This window comes from Hesperophylax consimilis, chromosome 10, assembly GCF_061612785.1.
Source record: "Hesperophylax consimilis isolate HC1 chromosome 10, BYU_Hcon_1.0, whole genome shotgun sequence".
NCBI lineage: Eukaryota > Metazoa > Arthropoda > Insecta > Trichoptera > Limnephilidae > Hesperophylax > Hesperophylax consimilis.
Window position 1 is genome coordinate 21,493,041 of NC_142845.1, and position 18,973 is coordinate 21,512,013.

Genomic DNA, 18,973 nt, shown 5'->3' on the forward strand with positions numbered 1-18,973 from the left:
AGATAGACCCCCACACAACTCTGAAACGGCAGCAAATTCATGTATTTTTACTTGCTTCAATCACATTCATGTATTTTATATTACATTATTATTCATAGCGATGTCTTATTATGTTATAATTATAGCATTATTGTGGGGACATGGATGTTTTTTTTATGATAAGGTCAAGAGATTAAATTAATTTATTATAGATTTGTAACTTAATGATAGGACATAAGTCATTTTGATGTTTTCAACATTATTATAATTAATTAAAATCTTGAAGGAGGTAAACAAGGTGTGATTAAAGTATCTTATCTGGAATTCTAGACTGCAAGGAACATGTCCGATAAGACATTGATAGTGAGGCTTTTGATAATACATAATCGTATAATTAAAATGTTTGTCGCGCACTTATTTTTGAAAGTCCCGCATTGTGAGGTGATTAGTACCCGCCACCGCCAGGAGGCAGCACTGAGCACGCGCATGGCCGCCATTGCAAGCAAGAGGCAAGTCGAGCAACGAGCGGGAGGGAAGACTTGAAACAGAAGACAACGCCCGAATAATAAAATTCAATAGTTCCCGAATCACCGACCTGTTGCTACGAAATGCTTCAATGCTATGAAAATTTTACTTCTAATATGGAAAGATAATAGTCGCCTTTAGTGAACTGTTAATGAAATACTGGTAATTGTCATTTGCTAACCATTATTTGTAGAGGGATTTATGTTTATGCGTGATTATGTCCCTCGATAATCGTCTACGTAGAAAAGTGTGAATGCTACATCGTACATCGCAACATGGCCGTTATGAGAATGCATAAAATCGTTCAAATATGGTGACAATGCAAACTGCGAAATTGTTTGCAATGACACGATTTTGGTCGCGTGTTTCGACGGCATTTCGACTGCAGGATTCGGTAAAAAGACGAAAATTGATTGTTGTGAGATCCAAAATGGCGTCCCCCCAACGATCAGGCGTTGCCGTTTTGGCGTCGCTGTATTTTCGTTAATTTTTATTTAAATCTTTTAATAATTGCTATAACTCTGATATTTTATTTGTTCTGAAAAATTTACATTTCGCTTTCATACTACCCGAAAGGCCCTATGACCTCAATATTCTCAAGGTCACCTTATCCAGGGGTGTACTTGGGTGTTTATATTTTTACAATGCATGAGTTTTCTTTACAAATTTCTGGTTGTGGTAGCTTACTGATCAATATTATTATACTTAGTTCTCTTACTCCACTAACTGAAAGTAGACCACTTTTGTATTGGATTATAATTTTCTGACAACCTTTTCAAGTGTTTGCTCTTGTTTAAAAACTAGTTATTTTTTTGAAAATATTGTTTTCGGGAACCTATTGTAAATTTGTTTATTTAACCCCAATTTTACTTTTGTTCTCACAATTTAAATTTACTTTCAACGAAACCATTTTTGAGTTAATCGTTTTTTTACCCATACTTAAAATTTTGATGTTTTATACTAATCGTCTTTAAATCGAAGTCGCGTTGAGTTAGTATATTTTATTTTCGTGATTTCCGGGCAATTGAATGTCCGATTCGGTCGCGGCCGTTCCTGATCCGCGAATGTATTTTAATCAGATGACGTCACCGGCCACGGCTATATTATTATGTGTTGATAGAGTGACTCGCTGTTGATCCAATTCGAAGCGAGGATTTGTTGGTAAAGTTGTTACCACGAAACACACTACTGACTACATGTTCAAATCATCATTGTGTTATATTGTTAGCCGATTCATATTTTCAAAATGGTGTGATATTCGTTTACATTAAGTATTTCCTAACATAATTACGATTGCACGGCATTATAGCTGTCTATTCAGCGAGAATTGACGGCAGTAAATATAAATCTCGATATTTTTCGAATTTGAGTTTAACCATAAATCGATTCGCTGATATTTTCGAACTATGTTCGTTTTGCAGAAACCAGTGCAAAAATGCGTAATCAATCGATGCCACTTGATTTCCGTATTTGCTGGCTTTCCAGCATTAGCATTCCGCCGCGCAAAACTGCGGACGGCAACGTCGCTTCTTGACTTGTATTCCAACAACGAAACTTATTATTATTATTGTCCTTATTTGCCAGGAAAAACATTATTTAAGATGTGATAAAACTTTTCTACGTATTCTAATTAACTCTTTTTCCATTTACGGTAAATTTATTCATAAAATTTATTTATCATTTTAGTAGAATGTTTAAATGTTGAACATGACGTACTGAACGTTTAATTTTATGCCCCCTTTACTAGTGATTCAGTAAATTTTTACATATATGGGTACATTTTGAAAGAAAGTGCATTCGAAGTTGTATCGTTACGATTTTGAGAAGGTTTCTTTCTTGTAATAATTATACCTGGGGTCAGTAATGTCAACATTAATTTTACAACGTTGCCGGCGCGCGTTATGAAATATAGTCGACTCTTTCTATCCCACAATGGAAAATACGCAAGGTAGCCACAATTTACTACGTGTAGCTATTCTATTTTTGATATTACCTATGTACCTACGTGCACAGCAAAAGTACGCTCGAAATAATAATAATAGGTACCTACATTACGTATGTGAAATAGGAAAAACTATAGGAAACTGTTCAATGAATGTGTTTAGATTGTAGTTACATTCGACCATATGATAATTTGATGTTTATATCGTATGAAAATAAAATGCAAACCTTATGATAATAATACTACGACTCCATTCCTTCCTATTTATGATCAAAAATTAAGTCTACTTACATGGCATTGACCTTTATAATAAAGTGTCAATTAAAATATTATTCAGCAATAATTTATATCATCCAACATTATGCTCTTCCATAAATTATGAATAATCATTTCGAAATACATATTTTTTTATAATACCTACTTTTTCTCTTACATGTGATGTATCTTTCGTATTTTTTTAAATAATAGCGAAAAGCAAATATTATAATACGGACGTATATTTTGTTACAGGAAGATCATTAATAATTATCCAGTTTAAAAGTCGATGGAATGTAATAAGAAATCTAGGAGAGATATTGAAGATAAAAAATGGCAGACGTAGAAATGTTAAATATGGATGATCTCGAAGATGGAGAAATTGAATCCGATTCAGAAGTACAAAACGAGGAAACCGTCAGTCCACCAGTGGCTGCTGAGGGCCCCGCGGAGCCCGGCAATGGGCCCAACAATCAGTCCAACAACCAGCTCAACAAGCCTGATCGCAAATCCAGCAAAGCAGAAAAACGGGAGAAGAAGAAGGCCAAAGAATACCACAATAAAGCGGACAGAAGCTTTCAGAAGAAAGATAAGAGTAGAAAGTTCCTTTTGCCGACCCCTGTGGAAGATGACTTTGCGGGAAATATTGAAAAAGCTATCAGGTTGGCTCTTAAAAAGGGAGCCGACCTTCCCGGAGACTATCCCCTGGATGCCGAAAGGTTTGACAGTGGCATCGATGATTTAGACTCGAAGCGGAAACATAAGAAACGTAAAAAGCATGACCAACCTGACAAGGAAAGTTCTAAGAAAAAAAAGAAAAGGGAAGACAGGGGAAAAGGCGACGAGGAAATGGATGAAGATGAAATGATGTGCGTGCGAGGGGCTTCTCCCGTGTTCAAGCAAGGCCCCCTGGATGAGGAGCCTTACGATAACAGTTACCAGAGCGAGGAGGAGTACGACTCGGAGGGCAGCGGGGGCTCGCGGGGCCGAGAGAGAGGCGGGCGGGGAGGGAGAGGCCGCGGGGGCGGAGGCCGCGACCGACGCACCGACCGTTCCCGTATGCGTGCCACCCACCGCCGCCAGGACATGCACCCGCAGCAGGATCCTGACGGGGTGTGCCTCTTCTTCATGCAGGGCAAGTGCTACAAGGGAGATGAATGCACCTTCTCCCATGATGCTCAACCCCCCAGAAAATTAGAGCTTTGCAAATTTTATCTCATGGACTGTTGTGCAAAAAGGGATAAATGTTTATATTTGCATTCTGATTTTCCCTGTAAATATTACCATACCGGTTTAGCTTGCATTTACAAAGATGAATGTAAATTCGCCCATGGCAAACCTCTGTCCGATAGTTTAAAAAATATTTTACTCAAACATATTGAGTCCGCCCCCAAAGAAATTCTAGGAGACTTTCCCCGCCTGAATCGGGAGTCTGCTGCCAAAATGGTGGCTATGACTCAGAACACCCTAATACAGCAATATTCGCCTACTAAATCTAATGCAAAGGAGAAACCTAACCCGATACCGTCTATATTTGAATTGAACGTTCTGAAGCCCCATGGTTATGAGGAAAATCAAATTATCAATCCAAATGAGCACTCCCATCATAATGAACATTTTCAGCCCAATGATAAAAGTAAGAACATGTCCAAAGTCAGGCAATCCAGATGGTGCGACTCTCCGCCGTCTGCCCCTTCCCTGGGTGCCCCTTCTCCCGGCAACCCTGCAACTTCCAGTATTCTCAACATTCACAATTTGAACGGTGTTCTGACTCAGCACCAGATTTCAGAATTAGTCAACTTGGGAATTGATAATTTGAATCAATTAAGTCAACTTACGGTCAACCAGTTGAATCAGCTCGGTCTGACTATGCACCAGATACATGAGATCCAGTTGAACACTATGAGCATACAAAAGTTAGGCTTAATTCAAAACCAGTCTTCCAATTCAAATGCTTTCCTAAATAATGCCAAAATGAGCAAAGATCTCGACATGAGAGTATCTCCAATATTACCAGATTTAAAACCTAATCCTGTTGCACCGGAAGTTATTGGACAAGATGTTGATATGAGGTTCCAGCAAAACTCCTTACTCCCAAATCCGATGGGCGATACGGACTGCAGAACTATTGAAAGGGAAACTTTTCCAGCTGACCCGCGAAAACAAAAGAATTCAATTGACATAGATCAGTACACAAAAGATGCTCTTAAGTTCAGTAAATTTGAAAAGGAAGATACTAGTGCAGAAAATGAATACCAAAGTAATACTCTGAAATTAGAAAGTAAAAAAGATGTCGATATTGACCATCGTCTTCATCAATACATGCAAGATGCCACCTTGGCCAGTGTCCGGCTGTCTCACGAGGAGAGTGAAGAGATCAAAGCTGAATCAGACACCGATATCAGGATATCTTCCCTTCCAGCCAAACCTCAGGACTTTTATACACAGAAAAAACCAGAACATAAAGCCCGGCGAACGACGACTGATGATGAAGAAGAAGACAATTTGCAAATTGATGAAAAGTGGTATTCCAGTGATGAGGATCGCAATGACAAAACCTTTTCAAAAATTAAATCACCAACTCAAGCGGATCATCCTAAAGTTTACACTCCTTCTCTGGCCCCAGAGTCTATAGAGCCGAGCACGGTCATCACAAAACTTGGTGATCTTTCTAAAATAGATATTAGTGCCGAAGTTTCCAAACTACTTACCTCCATCAAAAATAACACTCCCGTAGAACAGATCAATGAACCTCCTAAAGTAGATATTCCCCCCAAGTCGAGAGATCCCAGAAATATGAAGAAGTCTCCAGAGCGCAAGACTTCTACTGAATCAATCAAGAAAGTCAGCCAAGAATCAAAAGCCCCCAAACCAGGTTTCGTTTCCATTTACAACTGTGTCGAAGGGGGAAGCAGCGATGGAAGGAAAAGAACTGATATTGATTTACGACCCATAAAAGATATCGACTTTAGGATGCCATCATTTGGAGATACTGATTTGAGGCAGACCCCGGGCAGTGGTGATGTGGACTTGCGCTTAGGATTGCCTTTTAAACCTATTCCTAATTATACTCCTGCTACCGAAATAGATGGATCCATTAATTCTCACCCGCCTATAATCTTCAAACTCAGTATCGTAGATGTCCCCCGACCGGATTATACCGATATTAAAAATAGTACCCCCAAATCCCAAGCGTCATTAGATCCAAGATTAAGAAAAATATTTAGGCTCTCTGTCGATGAGAGCTCTCTGGAATCAGTTGAAAAAGCACCAAAGCCCCCTGCTGTTCGAATAGACCCGCGAAAACGAGCGCACGAACCTGCAGTGGAAAAAGCCGCTTCCGCAAAACCAGCTCCCTTGGACTTGCAAGCAATCATCCAAACTTCCAACTGGTACAGGGATCTCGGCTCCAACCAGAAGATACTTGTGAATCAACAATTGGCTTCCGTCTCCATGACTGTGAAGAAATTTCATCAAGATAATTCTTCGGGAAGACTATTTGACCTCTCGGAAATTAGATCCAACAATGTGCTCACTAATATTTTTACCAACCTCGGTATTACTTTAAATGAGAAAGGTGAATTTACTCCGGTAATGCTAGAAAACAACCCTCCTGTAATACCCCCGATGAATTACAACCAAAATGAAAACTTTGTAGGCGGCAACATAGGGCTAATGGATCCTGTTGGAATGATGGGCATGAACCCCATGGGACCTCCTAACATGAACCCCATGGGTCCACCCAGCATGAATCCTATGGGACCTCCCAACATGGGCCCCATGGGACCGATGGGAAACTTCGACATGAGGTTCCAAGGTGGAGATCCTCGAGGTGCCCCTGGCTTATTAGGAAGAGCCCCAAATGTTCCGCACAATTTTGACAGTGGTAATTTCAATGGAATGCCAAATTTCAATAACGATAGTAATACTTCCCGAATGCCCAATTTTAATAATGATAACAATTCTCGAATGCCTAACTACAGTAATGATAATAATCCTCGAATGCAGAATTTCAACAACGATAACTTCAACAGCAACTTCAATGACAACGCTCCAGGATTGTACAACAAGAGCGCAGGTGGAAATAATATGAATGAGTTCCGTGGAGATAATAACTACGATGACAAGTATTACAATAGGACTCAGAAGGGTAACGATTTCAAGCCATACCGAGGAGGGCGTGGTGGCAGCGGAAGCGAGAGGTGGCGCGGCTCTCGGGGGCGGGAGCGGCGGGGGGGCTACTCTGAGCGCGGAGGAGGTGGTGGGGGTGGCTGGAAAGGAGACCGGCGGTGAAACTTCTTCCACAGAGCCTCGAGTGAACCAGCTTGTTGCTTAGACTGACAAGTGTGATTTTAAATTCTCCTTGTATAATTCTTTATAGTAAATTTACCTCGCTGTAGGTATGACTGGTATTATTATTTTGTCTTTCTTACTAAGATAAAATCTTGTAAATTAAAACTATTTAGCAGTAATGTAAATTATTAAGCTGTACAATAACTATTATTATCTTTGTATATTTTACAATTTTTAGATAGTTGAAGCATAATTATGTTCGTGGAACATTGTTCCGTAATAAGAATAATTTTAATGTTTTGTACATAGTGAGTGAAATAACTTACAATTATTTTATTTTTGTTTACAACGAAGCATTTGTAAATTATTTTTCACGCTTTACATCAGTAAAAATGCTTTTATTTAATATTTTTATTGCATTGTTACTTTCTGAAACATCATAAATTTATTTTTTTCATCATGTGTAGTATAACACTGGCAAAAGAACAATTCATCACTACCGGTGTCATGAAGCCTTCAGCTGAAAAATAATTACGTTTAGGGATGTTGCTTTAGTGTGTATAAATAGGAATGGATGTCGATATTAGTTTTAAGTGAAAGAAAGATAAGCAATACAATATTATAAACCTGTTTAATTGGAGATATACATTATTAGAATGTTTCTCTTTCATGGAATGTTTATTTTAGTTATTTCAATATAGATTTTGCTGAACAAAAGCTGAGATATCGTATAAATTATTTTTTGTACGTAGGTTTAATTTTACTATATATGTATATTGCCAATAAACCATTTTTAAATATATTTCCATGTTGCTTTCTTCACCACATCAGATGAAAATCATTATTTTCCACCAAATCAGAAGCCTTTTTCGCTACATGTTTGGAGCTTTCGATGAGGATTCTGTATACATCTGTTTGACTGAATACATTGTACAAAATGAGATTTTTAAAGAAAGTCCAGTGAAATTTGATGTAATTAGTCACCAAGACTAAGTCTAAGTCCTGCGCAGAATTTTAATAAGTTGCATGTTATTCTTTAAAATGAAACTAATATCCGACGTGTATAGACGTAGTGTTGTAGCATTCTATTATTTTGTTGGTATACTACGTTTACACATGTCGGATATAGTATGTTAAATTGTTCTACCACTGAGAGTTCCTCATAAAGTCACCTTTTGTTTGAGGGTATGTTGAAACTATCAGAAGTACGCCTTTATAAAGAAATATATCTTCCGACAAACTGTGCCTACAAAAGAGGAAGATCTATGTAATTTTGGTTGTAGTATCTTGTGTTATGAAAGTAATGACTTGAGAAGCGGTGTTTGCCATGACTGTTGTATTCACAAAGCAAATACAGAGTGTGGCCGATGTACAGTTGTAATAATAAAATAATTCAAATCACACATGTACAGATGAACTGTATATGTATATGTATTGTCCATTAACTTGGTAAGTGGAAAGAACACTCTGCTTCGTCCAGAAATCCAAAAAGCTATACATGTAAAGAGTCTTGAAACCAAACAGTTGGTTTTCTTACTTTTGAAATAATTAGACCACCATAATAAAAAAACTGATTTCCATGACCTGGTTTGAAGGTAAGTTTGTTTATAGTAGTTGAATTGGTAATTTTTATTTATTTTAAATTTGTTTCATTTTATTTTACAGTGGGACAGATAGGGCCGGTATTTCAATACTTTTTAGTAACAGTATCAGTCGGCTTATAAGGGCCACTACCCGAGAGCAAATAGACGAACCTAAATATCTCTCTTAGCAAGCTCAAAGAGCAACTGAAATTCTTGACACATATACATGACTCTAATTTTCTAGTGCTAGTACCGAATCGACAAAAACCAGAGGCCCTGCCTGTGCAGAAAAGTAAAATTCACTACAGTTTGCAGCGTAGCCATTGTGAGATTTCTGCGCAGCGTCTCAGGTTTTTGTCGATTCGTTACTGACGCTGACCAGTGGGACGATGGGCTAAGTCAGAGGTTCTCAAAGTGGTCTATATGGACCCCCAGGGGTCGATATTGGCTTGCTGGGGGTCTATGTCAGCGAGAAAAAAATTTGGGGGTCCACGAGATTCAAATGGGGGTACATACGAGCGGACCCCCATTTACATCAAGTCATCATTTAGGAGTTCCGTAAATGACACAATAGACCTAATACCACAGACATAGGAATTAATAGACGAGAAGATAATGGCGAGGGGTAAAATCAACTGTTGAAGAACGAAGGGAGTGAAGCTGACTGTGATTCGTCAATAAATCAATCTGACAGTAAATAGGCATCTCGCATTATAATATCACCATTTACTTCTTAAAAGTAAAATCTGCTTTTGAATGAATAGACATTTTTACATGGGAGCGCAAATTACTCGCCACGTTATGAACAAATTTGCGAAGTCCAAATTCGGCAAAAAAATTCGGTTCTCTTTTCAGAGTCGAATATTTCGTTTAAGTATTTAGTTAAGACACTTTTATAAATGTTCATAATTTACTTCCCAGCAACCAACCAGCTTTGTGTTTCGCGTCCAGACGTTTCTCGATGTGATAGTAACAACTGATTCATATTATACGATGTGAATATGCTTAAAATAAAGTAAAATAATGCTTATATATGGAATGTAATACGAAAATTGGGTTTATTCTCTTTTTCACATCTATTTTTACAAATTTTCATAGTACAAGTCAACATTTTGCCGTGTTATTTCGTAAAATGAACCGATGATGCCTCGACCATAGTTCGCACAAGAATGATGACGTCACGTTTTCAAATTTCACTTGAGGCCATAAGCGAGCACAGCCGGCTCCAATGGAACCGGTATGGGGAGTGGGGATAATACGCTTTTAATCACTTAGGGCAGGTCTACTAATATTCATATGTCTATGCCTAATACAAATATAATAGACTGAGAAATTACTTATTTGATATTTGCATTTTTATATTTCGTAAAATTGTAAATTGAGGTATATAAATAGAGTCTATGTTCCTTTTCTCGTCAGAATTAATATATTCAAGCAAAACATTGCACATTGGAAGCCGCAAAATTTCCTAGTTCCCCAACTTGTTTTTAAAAAACGTCCAGGGTAATAATGACGTTCAACATTTAAATGTACTTTACACAGACTTCAAAACTAAGTTTGAGGACATTTTGACTATCGAAATGGAACGTTGAAGAATCGGAAGATATGTGACCGGAATAAGCACTGACAAAGAACTTAAGGGCCAGTTCTGTAGGGCTAGCTACAGAAAGAAATTCCCGTTGCTTATCCTGCTTCATTTTCATTTGGTGTAATACTTCACATGGGTGCCCCTGTCTGCACAGTGTAAAGACAGAGCAACTGTACCGCCACCCGGTTGTTGGGCAAGCAAGGGAAGGGAGTGTTTTTACAAAAAATATAAATGATTATCACATGGGACGTTAATAGTTTTAGGAAAATTCAATATTCGGCGTGGGGTCTACGGAAAAAAAAATATTTGGCAAGTGTTCTACGGTACTAAAAAGTTTGGAAACCTCTGGGCTAAGTAATAATAACAAACAAAAACAACTTTTCCCATATTTTTTTCGGAATTATAAAAAGAATTCACAATTTTGTTAGTGTTGATCTGAACTGGTTATATAAATAGGATTGTCTTGTTTAACTCTTTGAGGGCCAGAAATGGATACCAGGCACGAAAAATTTGTACCTTTTGAACTCGGTTGAACGCCGCCATGGCCGATGTAGAGGGTTCAGACATTTAAATTTTAATTGATTAACTTTTATTGAACGATAACATTTCTAACTAAAATTTCAAGCGTCTAGTTGATCAACTAAAATCGAAACGTCTGAATCCTCTAAAAGGAAAATAAGACCCAACAAATAAATCTTATTCAATTGGCAACAAAATAAACAATGAAATAGATAAGAGTTGTTGTTTTTCGTTTTGTGAAAACGAAAAACAGCCATTTTTAAATAATATGATTGTTACTACTGCGCCATTCTTCGACGCGCAGTTTGTTATGTTTTTTTATTGCGAAAAATATTTATTTATCTTATAGATAATTTACTATTTTTATAAATATATAAACACAATATTTTGTAAGGCAGGTACAAATTACAAAAACATAATTTTGCAAAAAAACATGTAAGTTATTACGAAAATAAAATCAGTTGGCGCACGGCAAAATATTTGCGTCGGCACACTACGGAGCATAAATATACCACTCCTACGGAGGTATTAGTTTGCCGGAGCTCGGCATTCCAAACGTTATGTTTTATTTTTCTCAGGAAAACATTACCTGCTTTTGATACTACCTACCCCGATTTTCGCATAATGTTTTGCGGTGCTGCCAGTAATGAAAAATAAATATCCTACTGTCAATGTCAGTACTAATATCATCGACAAAGTAAAAGTACTATCTATCTACAAATATTATTTTTTGTGCAATTTTTGAGTGTCACTCTTGATGACAGCGAAAAAATCTCGTTCATAAGATAAATAATAAATAATGTTATTCACGTGAATTGTATGAAAAAGTGTAAGCGATCTTGATTTTTTTCTTAATTTATCATTGTTCAATGAATGTTGCTTTTTATTTAATTCATTTTTACCATTATCCTAATATTTTTGTTTTAAGGTTATTAGACTTTATTTTAAATGAAAGTAGCTGAAATGGGTATTTTGTTATAAAAAATATTATTCACGCTTACAATCTTAGTCTAATTTTGTGTATAAATTGTTAAATATCTAAATGGATTGTTGGATTTCATATTCAATTCCTACCCTTTTAATGTTTTTAGAAAGGATTTCTGTAATAACTAAAGATAAACAAAACAAAATTGCCTGATTTATAATACGATCAGTTATATTAACTCTTGACTAATACTGTTTTCCTCTAAAATATAACTAACACTTTTGTAAATAACCCAATATGGTTGCCAATACAGCGTCTTGGCATTTAACATCTCAATTATTCTATTATATTAACAATTAACTTATTTTTTCCAGAAACATATCACAATGGCAGAAAATAACGAAGTGAACAATCCTTTCACTGGATTATTTTCGCCAGTTGCCACTACAAACGAACCAATCATAACGGATGCCATAGCTTCCACATCGTCTGGTAGCACCCTACCAGCCAAGCAGCTAGATAACATCACACAAAGTACCACAACAGAATCTATCAGACTCACATTCATGATTGAAAATGTGTTTTATTTCACGCTAAATAAAGATGCAGCCTTACCAAAATCAAACAAATACACCGAGAGTGCCATACAACTTGTTTATTTAGATGACCTGGCTGCATCACAAGCTCCGAGAACTGATATGGACTTAGATACGCTGGAGCAAGCTTTGTTTGAACGTTTGCTCTTGCCTGATCCTACTCAATGCATTATTCCAAAAACATGCAAAAATTTCATGGAACACGTTGTACAAACAAAAGTCATAAGTTACTTATTCACTGCCGAGCAGAATCTTCTTCAATACGAGTCCACAAATGATCCGTTCCAGAAGAATGCAGTGATGAAGATGAGAGAACTAATCCTGAGGAATGCAGTAACTGCTCTGAAGCAGCCTGGTTTATTTGAGAGTCAAAATCTCAGCGATCAGCTGTTTGATTTATTGAGGGATTTAGATTCTTCCTGTCATAGGTTTATCTTAGAAATTGTGCAGGAATTTTTATCTGATGGTAATTATAACTTCTAATATTGTCTGAATAGAGAATTTATGTGATGTCTTGTTTTGCTTCCAATGGTTAATAAATATGTTTGTTTCAGGTGACCTAGATGGCTTGAATCAGTTGAAAGCAATTTTCCAGCCTGTTTTGGCAGCAATTTACAAAGATATATCAAAAGCTAGTTTGATGACATTGGACCTGTACATTTTTCCCGCCTTGCAACTATTTGTCGGTAATTGTATTTTAATTGTTTATTTACATTGCAGAGCATATCAATACATTAAAAGCTCCTTATTCGCAAGTGAATAAAGAAAGCAAATTGTGTAGAAATGTAGAAAATACATTCCATTATCCATAACTCAAAATATAGAACAAATCGTTCCGTGATTTTTCATATCTCACACTATTTTCTTAATAAATTACTTGTGTTTTGCAAAATTATGTTTTTGTAAATTGTACTGTCCTACCAGATAATGTGTTTATACATTTATAAAAATCGTATTTATCTATCATATGTAGTTTCCCTAGGATAGCTACTTATGTTCGGACAAATGTTTTTTCTCTTTAATCTTAATGAATAATGAATAAATATGAAATATTCTTGAGTTTATTATATTTTCCAGCTAAATAATCATACTTCTCAATAAAAATAAGTCATATGAGGCTTTACTGTAAATAAATACAGTACTGTGACTTTTGAAAATCAGAATTATGACATTTGACACGGAATTTGCGACATGCTTTTTCACAGTTAAAATATGTTTGCAATTGACGAAACGACAAGCTATAAAAATATTAAGATACATTATTTCCTTGCCAAGTGAATATACATTATTTCTTTGCAAGTGATAACGAAAATCCTGAATAATATTAAGATACCTACATTATTTCCTTGCCTAGCGAATAAAATATATTTTTGTATGCTAGGAGCATTTTGGAATGTTCAAAAAAACCATAAAATTGAGGCAAGTGTGGTGAGCTACCAGCATATCCGGTATGAATATGCTGGAATGCAACGTTACTAAAGGTCAGTCAGTTGGCTTTCAAAAGGCTTTTTTGACTATGCAAATCTTAATGGTTAATAAGTGGTCACACATTATATTGTGTGCACATATTAGTAGGTACACATATTATGGAATTACAAAATAAGATACATTTCTAGATACATTATGTGCTTTTTATAAAGAGTTAAGTTTTCATCTCAGAACCTATGTAGAATACATAGCGCTTTATCCTTATAAACTTATTCCAAAGATAATTATTTTTGTTCGCAGGCAACACCCACCTGGCCTACATACTCCTGGAGCTGTGCATCCCGCCTATCAATAAATCAGGAAGGGGATACCAGGAGACTATCCTGGGGGCCTTACTGAACTTGTCCGTCCTGCCCAAATCCCAGGCTGGACAGTTTGAGTTTTTTGACAATCCACTAGATCAGGTTTGACCAAATTGTTTTAATCTAACGTGGATGTCTCATACATGATTCATCAGCGGCTATCTCTTTACGTGAATTTTGCATATGTGATCCACATAGTTTCTCTAAAATACATACATTGTGTTAAAACATGCCGCTTGGTGGGATAGATTGAGTTAAAATGGCCTGTATTGAATGTTAATTATGCTTGTATGTAGAAAATTTGATGCAATACTAATATATTTTATTAAATATCGCTTTAATTCAACTTAATTACTATAAACTATTTACAAGCAACATTTTCGGCTTTCTGTGGTGGTAGTAGGAGATTTTCAAACATTGTTGGGTTATTCGTAACCCGGGAATGTTTGTCTTTCTTTTAAAAAAAAAAAACATCGGGGAGAAGGAAAATACTGCATTAAAGTTCCATTTTTTGCAAGTCAAAGTTTAAAAATTTCATACGTTTTAACTGTTAAGCAATGTTTTTTTTTGTATTGAGTGTGGCCAGCTTTTCTAAACGTTTTCCATTACGTATGAAGATGTGAAAATTTTTTGATGCCAGAACTTACCCTTTAAAAGTTAGGACAGCTTCAAACAATCAGATCTATATTTAGGATGTTGTGTGTAAATGAACTAAGGTCATTTTAACAGGTCGCAGACCAGGCTCAAGATGAATATTCATTTGTTGCCAAAACAAATGATTCTTTGTTTTAAAATATGTAGTCTATATATTTTTATGCTTTTAATGCATCTAACCCTCTTGGCTTCAATTATAATTTAGTACAGTGAAATGTAAATCGATCGTTTCCCTGAAAAAATCATTCATTTCTTCCAGACCCGAATAATTTAATAAAAAACTCGTAAAAATAGATGCAATGATTGTTCCTCTATGTATCGTTTTACCTCATCGATCGTTTAAATTACGCAGTTTTTGTATTAGATATTTTGCTCAATCGATCGTTTTTCAAAATGTGAACATACAAAACCATATTTTGTAGACAAATGCTCGGTTTCAATTATGAACGGTACTCGTAAACAAGGAGCTGAACATTCAAAATTTTTGACATTAAAGTTGTTATGTCTTTGCGCCGTCAACACGGCGGTGCGTGCATGTCATCTTTTTACTGTGTGAAAATCTTTGAAACCGAGAAAGACACATTGACGTTAAAGGGCGAGTCCTGCCACTATGGTAAAAGGCCGAAAGAGATTGTTTTGATTGAACTGGCATACGCGAGCCGCTCTTCATGGGCAAATCACTGAAGCCTAGGTGTTTTAACAATATGAAAACTTTACCAGTAAAGTTACGAAGATTTAAAAATTGTTTTTAAGGAACCTTGACGCTACAACGGGCATAAAACAATTAAATAATTTATTATTTGTATATATAATTGTACAGCTCACCCAAGTGACACGATGTTTGAATGAATGTAGCATTTTTCTTTATTCCCGCATCCATTGTTATGCTACATTCGTCGTTTTTTTCCAATAGTTCCCTTCAAAAAGGGTAGAATACAGTTTCTTGGAAGCTCCAGGAAGTCGTGGCACGATAAAATTAATCAATTAGGAACTTGATGTGGGTGACATCAAGATCGGGTATTAGAGAAGTATGTATGAGAAAATTTATGATATTTTTTTTTGACAGGAAGCCATTAGGAAAATAATTTCCCTCAGGACCTTGTCATCTTTGGGGATGTTGTGGGAGGGACTCTTTGTAGAAAGGAAAAGGTGAAACTGGTTCTCGAAAAGATCCATGTTGAAGGAGGGAGAAAACACAGAGGCTGGTAAATCATTTCGCAGCTGAGCTGTTGAACTCTAGAGCGAGTCATTCTCAAATGACAACAAATGTGGACTGTACAAATGTTGGGCGAGTGTTAGGCATGTTTCCCAACTGTGCATCGGTGCCAAAGGGATTAATGACTCTAGTTCGTTGGAGCATCTTCCATTGAAGTACCGTCGGAATAAGGACAGCATTTCCACCCGACACTCCAAAGAAGAACATTAATGAAACAAGGAGTTTTTGGCATCCCACACTCTCTCAGTTTGTCGGGAAGGAGTTATTCTTGAGTCAAGCTGTTCATTCTTAAAAAATTGTTTTGAAAACTGTTTGAGTTTTGCAGAAAATTTGGGCACATTTCCTAACTGTATTTACCCGTATTTTATTTTAGTCTGCAAATTCTCTAGCTGAGAATCGTCTGTGGACAGCGCTTGAGCACCTCACAGACAATCTGCACAAACTATTCCTGGCCCTACTTAAGTGCAGTCCAGAGACCAAGCAGTGTACTCTCAACTGGGTGGCGGGCTGTCTGCACTCCAACGCTGCCAGAGGGAAGATTTGGAATTCACAGGTAATTAGAGGGCTATTTCGGTTAGGCCGGTAGAGTAGTTCTGTGAGAAGAGAAGTACCACGGATCAATTAATCAAAATAGCATCATTAAAAGATCTAAATATTAATTGTTATTACAAACTCAGAGACGTGAACGGCGTCTGACAGTCCGACATTTGGACTTGGACATATGTACCTACACCTACTAACTACCTAGAATGTTATTTTTCTCGAGGTACAAGATGGAGTACTCAGTACCGGTACCGAGAGTTGTATGATCATTCATACGCTTACGCTGGAAGCTGTATAGGGAGAGCCATGCCGGGTGAGCACAGCATTCTTATTGCTCATACGCTCTTAGCTCACGGCTCCCGTTCAATTGCACCGACTCTTTAAGCAGTATGAAAATATTAAGCTCGTACCGTGGCTCCCGCTCTTAATAAAATGAGTCGTGAACCAATTCGATCGAATAGGCACCTGGTCTTTTTTAAAATATTTATTGTTAATGAGTATTTTAAAACTCTGTAGCTTATGATGTAAATGACATTGCTAGCTGAAATAGTTTGGTTGACCTAGACGTCTATTCTAGAGTGATTAGCTGTGCAAATCTTGCGATGTACTTCACAAGTTTTTGCTGCTTCAGACAAGCTAGAACTTGACAAGCTCACAAAAGTTTTACTTTCTATCTTCTATCGTGTAGAATCACGAAGTTAATGAACCTATCCTCTAGACACTTGTATATGATTATCAGCATTGGTTAAATAAATTTCTTAATAATTTGTTTATTTCCAGATTTCTGATGTCAACCCGGAAACATTGCTGTGTGTTTCGGATGGCTTCATGCTAAATCTTAGTTCTGTATTGCTGAGACTATGTCAGCCATTCTGCGCTGCTCCAACGGATACCAAATATCTCAAGATTGACCCAACTTACTGCGCCGTTGAGGTAATTAATACACAAATTTAGCCCATCTCATCTCTTGGCGAGCGGTTAAGATCATCAGCTACGAATCTAGAGGTTGCAGGTTTAAACCCGGCCTGCGCAAATAATTAATTATAATTAACGTGTGTTGTTTCCCATTTACTTAATATAAAATAATATATTCTGTATGTATTTGCAGCATGGTCTAGAGTGGTAGATATTCTCATTATCTCAAATGAAAGTCCACCATTCAAAATCGAAAAGTTTCTTAAATTGCTTTAACTGTGTTTGGTGACCAGATCTGAATAATCAGTTACTTCTCAGCCTTCCTCTTGCCGTATCTTTCCCAACTCCACTCAGCCTCACTACATACCCCAATTGGGGATGCCTAAGGCCCACTTGTTCCGTGGTAATGGGACTCTTCAAATAAAAAAATATTTTACAATTCTAATGGTTATCCATTAGCCGTACTGTGCCTAATAGAGTGTTGGTTACCGAGTGTGGATATTGTAAGTGTAATGGCAGCTAGCTTTGAATCTGTTTTTCTTATTCTTGTAAATTATACACACTATAATAAGTATTTGAATAAAGAAAATGAATTCTAAATCGTTAGTCACATTAAATTGTAAAATATGCATATTATCTTATTTTCAGGATGTAAACAGAGATGCTAAGTCAGTTCACATGAAAGGATTGGTAGACGAAACCTGCATCGTCCCGCCCAGAGAAGTGTTTGAGGACAATGCTCCGCCCAGACCCAATGCAAAGACATACAACTTCCTCACGGAATGCTTCTTCATGGCACATAAATCTCTAGACTTGGGTAAGGCCTTTAAAATCCCCTGCCTTCTCTCCCTATACATTCTGTCCTAATGGATTCTGTCATTGTCTAAATCATTGGGAGTTCAACATTAATGCTTTTTAAAAAAGGAAAGAAAATCCGCTTGTTTTGAGCTTGAAATTTCCACCTCCTTCTTAGGGTGATGCTTCTCAATGTACGATGCAACAGTTTCCCATGCTTTCAACATTTCTCTTATTGCGCCAGAAGGTTGTTGTTCTGCTACTTCCTCCTCCTCCACTAACAAACTCTCCTCCATAACTTCTTGCTGTGAAACACAATGCTCCTCCTTAATCTCTTTGGCGGTCAGCTCTTGACTGTGCTCTTCCACAAACTCATTAATTTCATTGTTATCCACCTCCAATTCCATGGTATTGGCCAAAGACACAATCTCGTTGACTGTAGACTCCACTTCAAACCCCCAAAATCATCACCGTGCTATGACCGAGCCACGACTTATGGGAAAGATATGAAGCAACCGCAAGCGGCGTTCCGTGCCGCTTGTGGGAATGTGGAAATTGCACTTTATTCCTGTTAATTGGAAAAAATAAAGAAAATTTTATGTAAATTTTATGTGCATTTCCACACATTTTCCTACTTTCCAAAGTCATTAAAATATTTCGTGATTTTCAGTGATCGGGTATCTCATCAAAATGACAGTTCAACACACCTACAAAAAGTGATATAAAGTCATGAAAAGTGATGAAACAAAAACTAGGTTAAATAGGTTACCTAGGTAACTATTTAACCTAGTTTTTATTTGATCACTTTTAATGACTCTATCACTTTTTAAAGGTGTGTTTAATTGTCATTTTGAT

General features: G+C 36.8%; 2 protein-coding genes across 6 annotated transcripts in view; both read left to right on the forward strand.

The window, feature by feature from the left end:
• Positions 1–456: 456 nt before the first annotated feature.
• su(sable) (suppressor of sable RNA-binding protein) lies at positions 457–7,776 on the forward strand. 5 transcript variants are annotated; one of them, XM_089636144.1, is made up of 2 exons: positions 457–666; positions 2,957–7,776. In XM_089636144.1, the coding sequence occupies exon 2, from the start codon at positions 3,035–3,037 to the stop codon at positions 6,992–6,994; it is 3,960 nt and encodes a 1,319-aa protein (XP_089492270.1). In that variant the 5' UTR covers positions 457–666; positions 2,957–3,034; the 3' UTR covers positions 6,995–7,776. The 5 variants fall into 5 exon arrangements, with proteins under 5 accessions (XP_089492270.1, XP_089492273.1, XP_089492271.1 ...); XM_089636147.1 differs by having other exon boundaries at positions 2,961–7,776; XM_089636145.1 differs by lacking the exon at positions 457–666 and adding an exon at positions 1,628–1,753.
• A 3,625-nt stretch (positions 7,777–11,401) lies between these two features.
• The window catches only part of Ube4A (Ubiquitination factor E4A), a 28,990-nt gene continuing 21,418 nt past the window's right edge, over positions 11,402–18,973 (forward strand). The window contains exons 1-7 of the mRNA XM_089636720.1: positions 11,402–11,513; positions 11,984–12,671; positions 12,760–12,891; positions 13,934–14,097; positions 16,239–16,418; positions 17,189–17,341; positions 17,972–18,140. Of these exons, the coding sequence (XP_089492846.1) occupies positions 11,996–12,671; positions 12,760–12,891; positions 13,934–14,097; positions 16,239–16,418; positions 17,189–17,341; positions 17,972–18,140 (1,474 nt within the window). The 5' untranslated portion in view covers positions 11,402–11,513; positions 11,984–11,995. The remainder of the gene's footprint in view (positions 11,514–11,983; positions 12,672–12,759; positions 12,892–13,933; positions 14,098–16,238; positions 16,419–17,188; positions 17,342–17,971; positions 18,141–18,973) is intronic.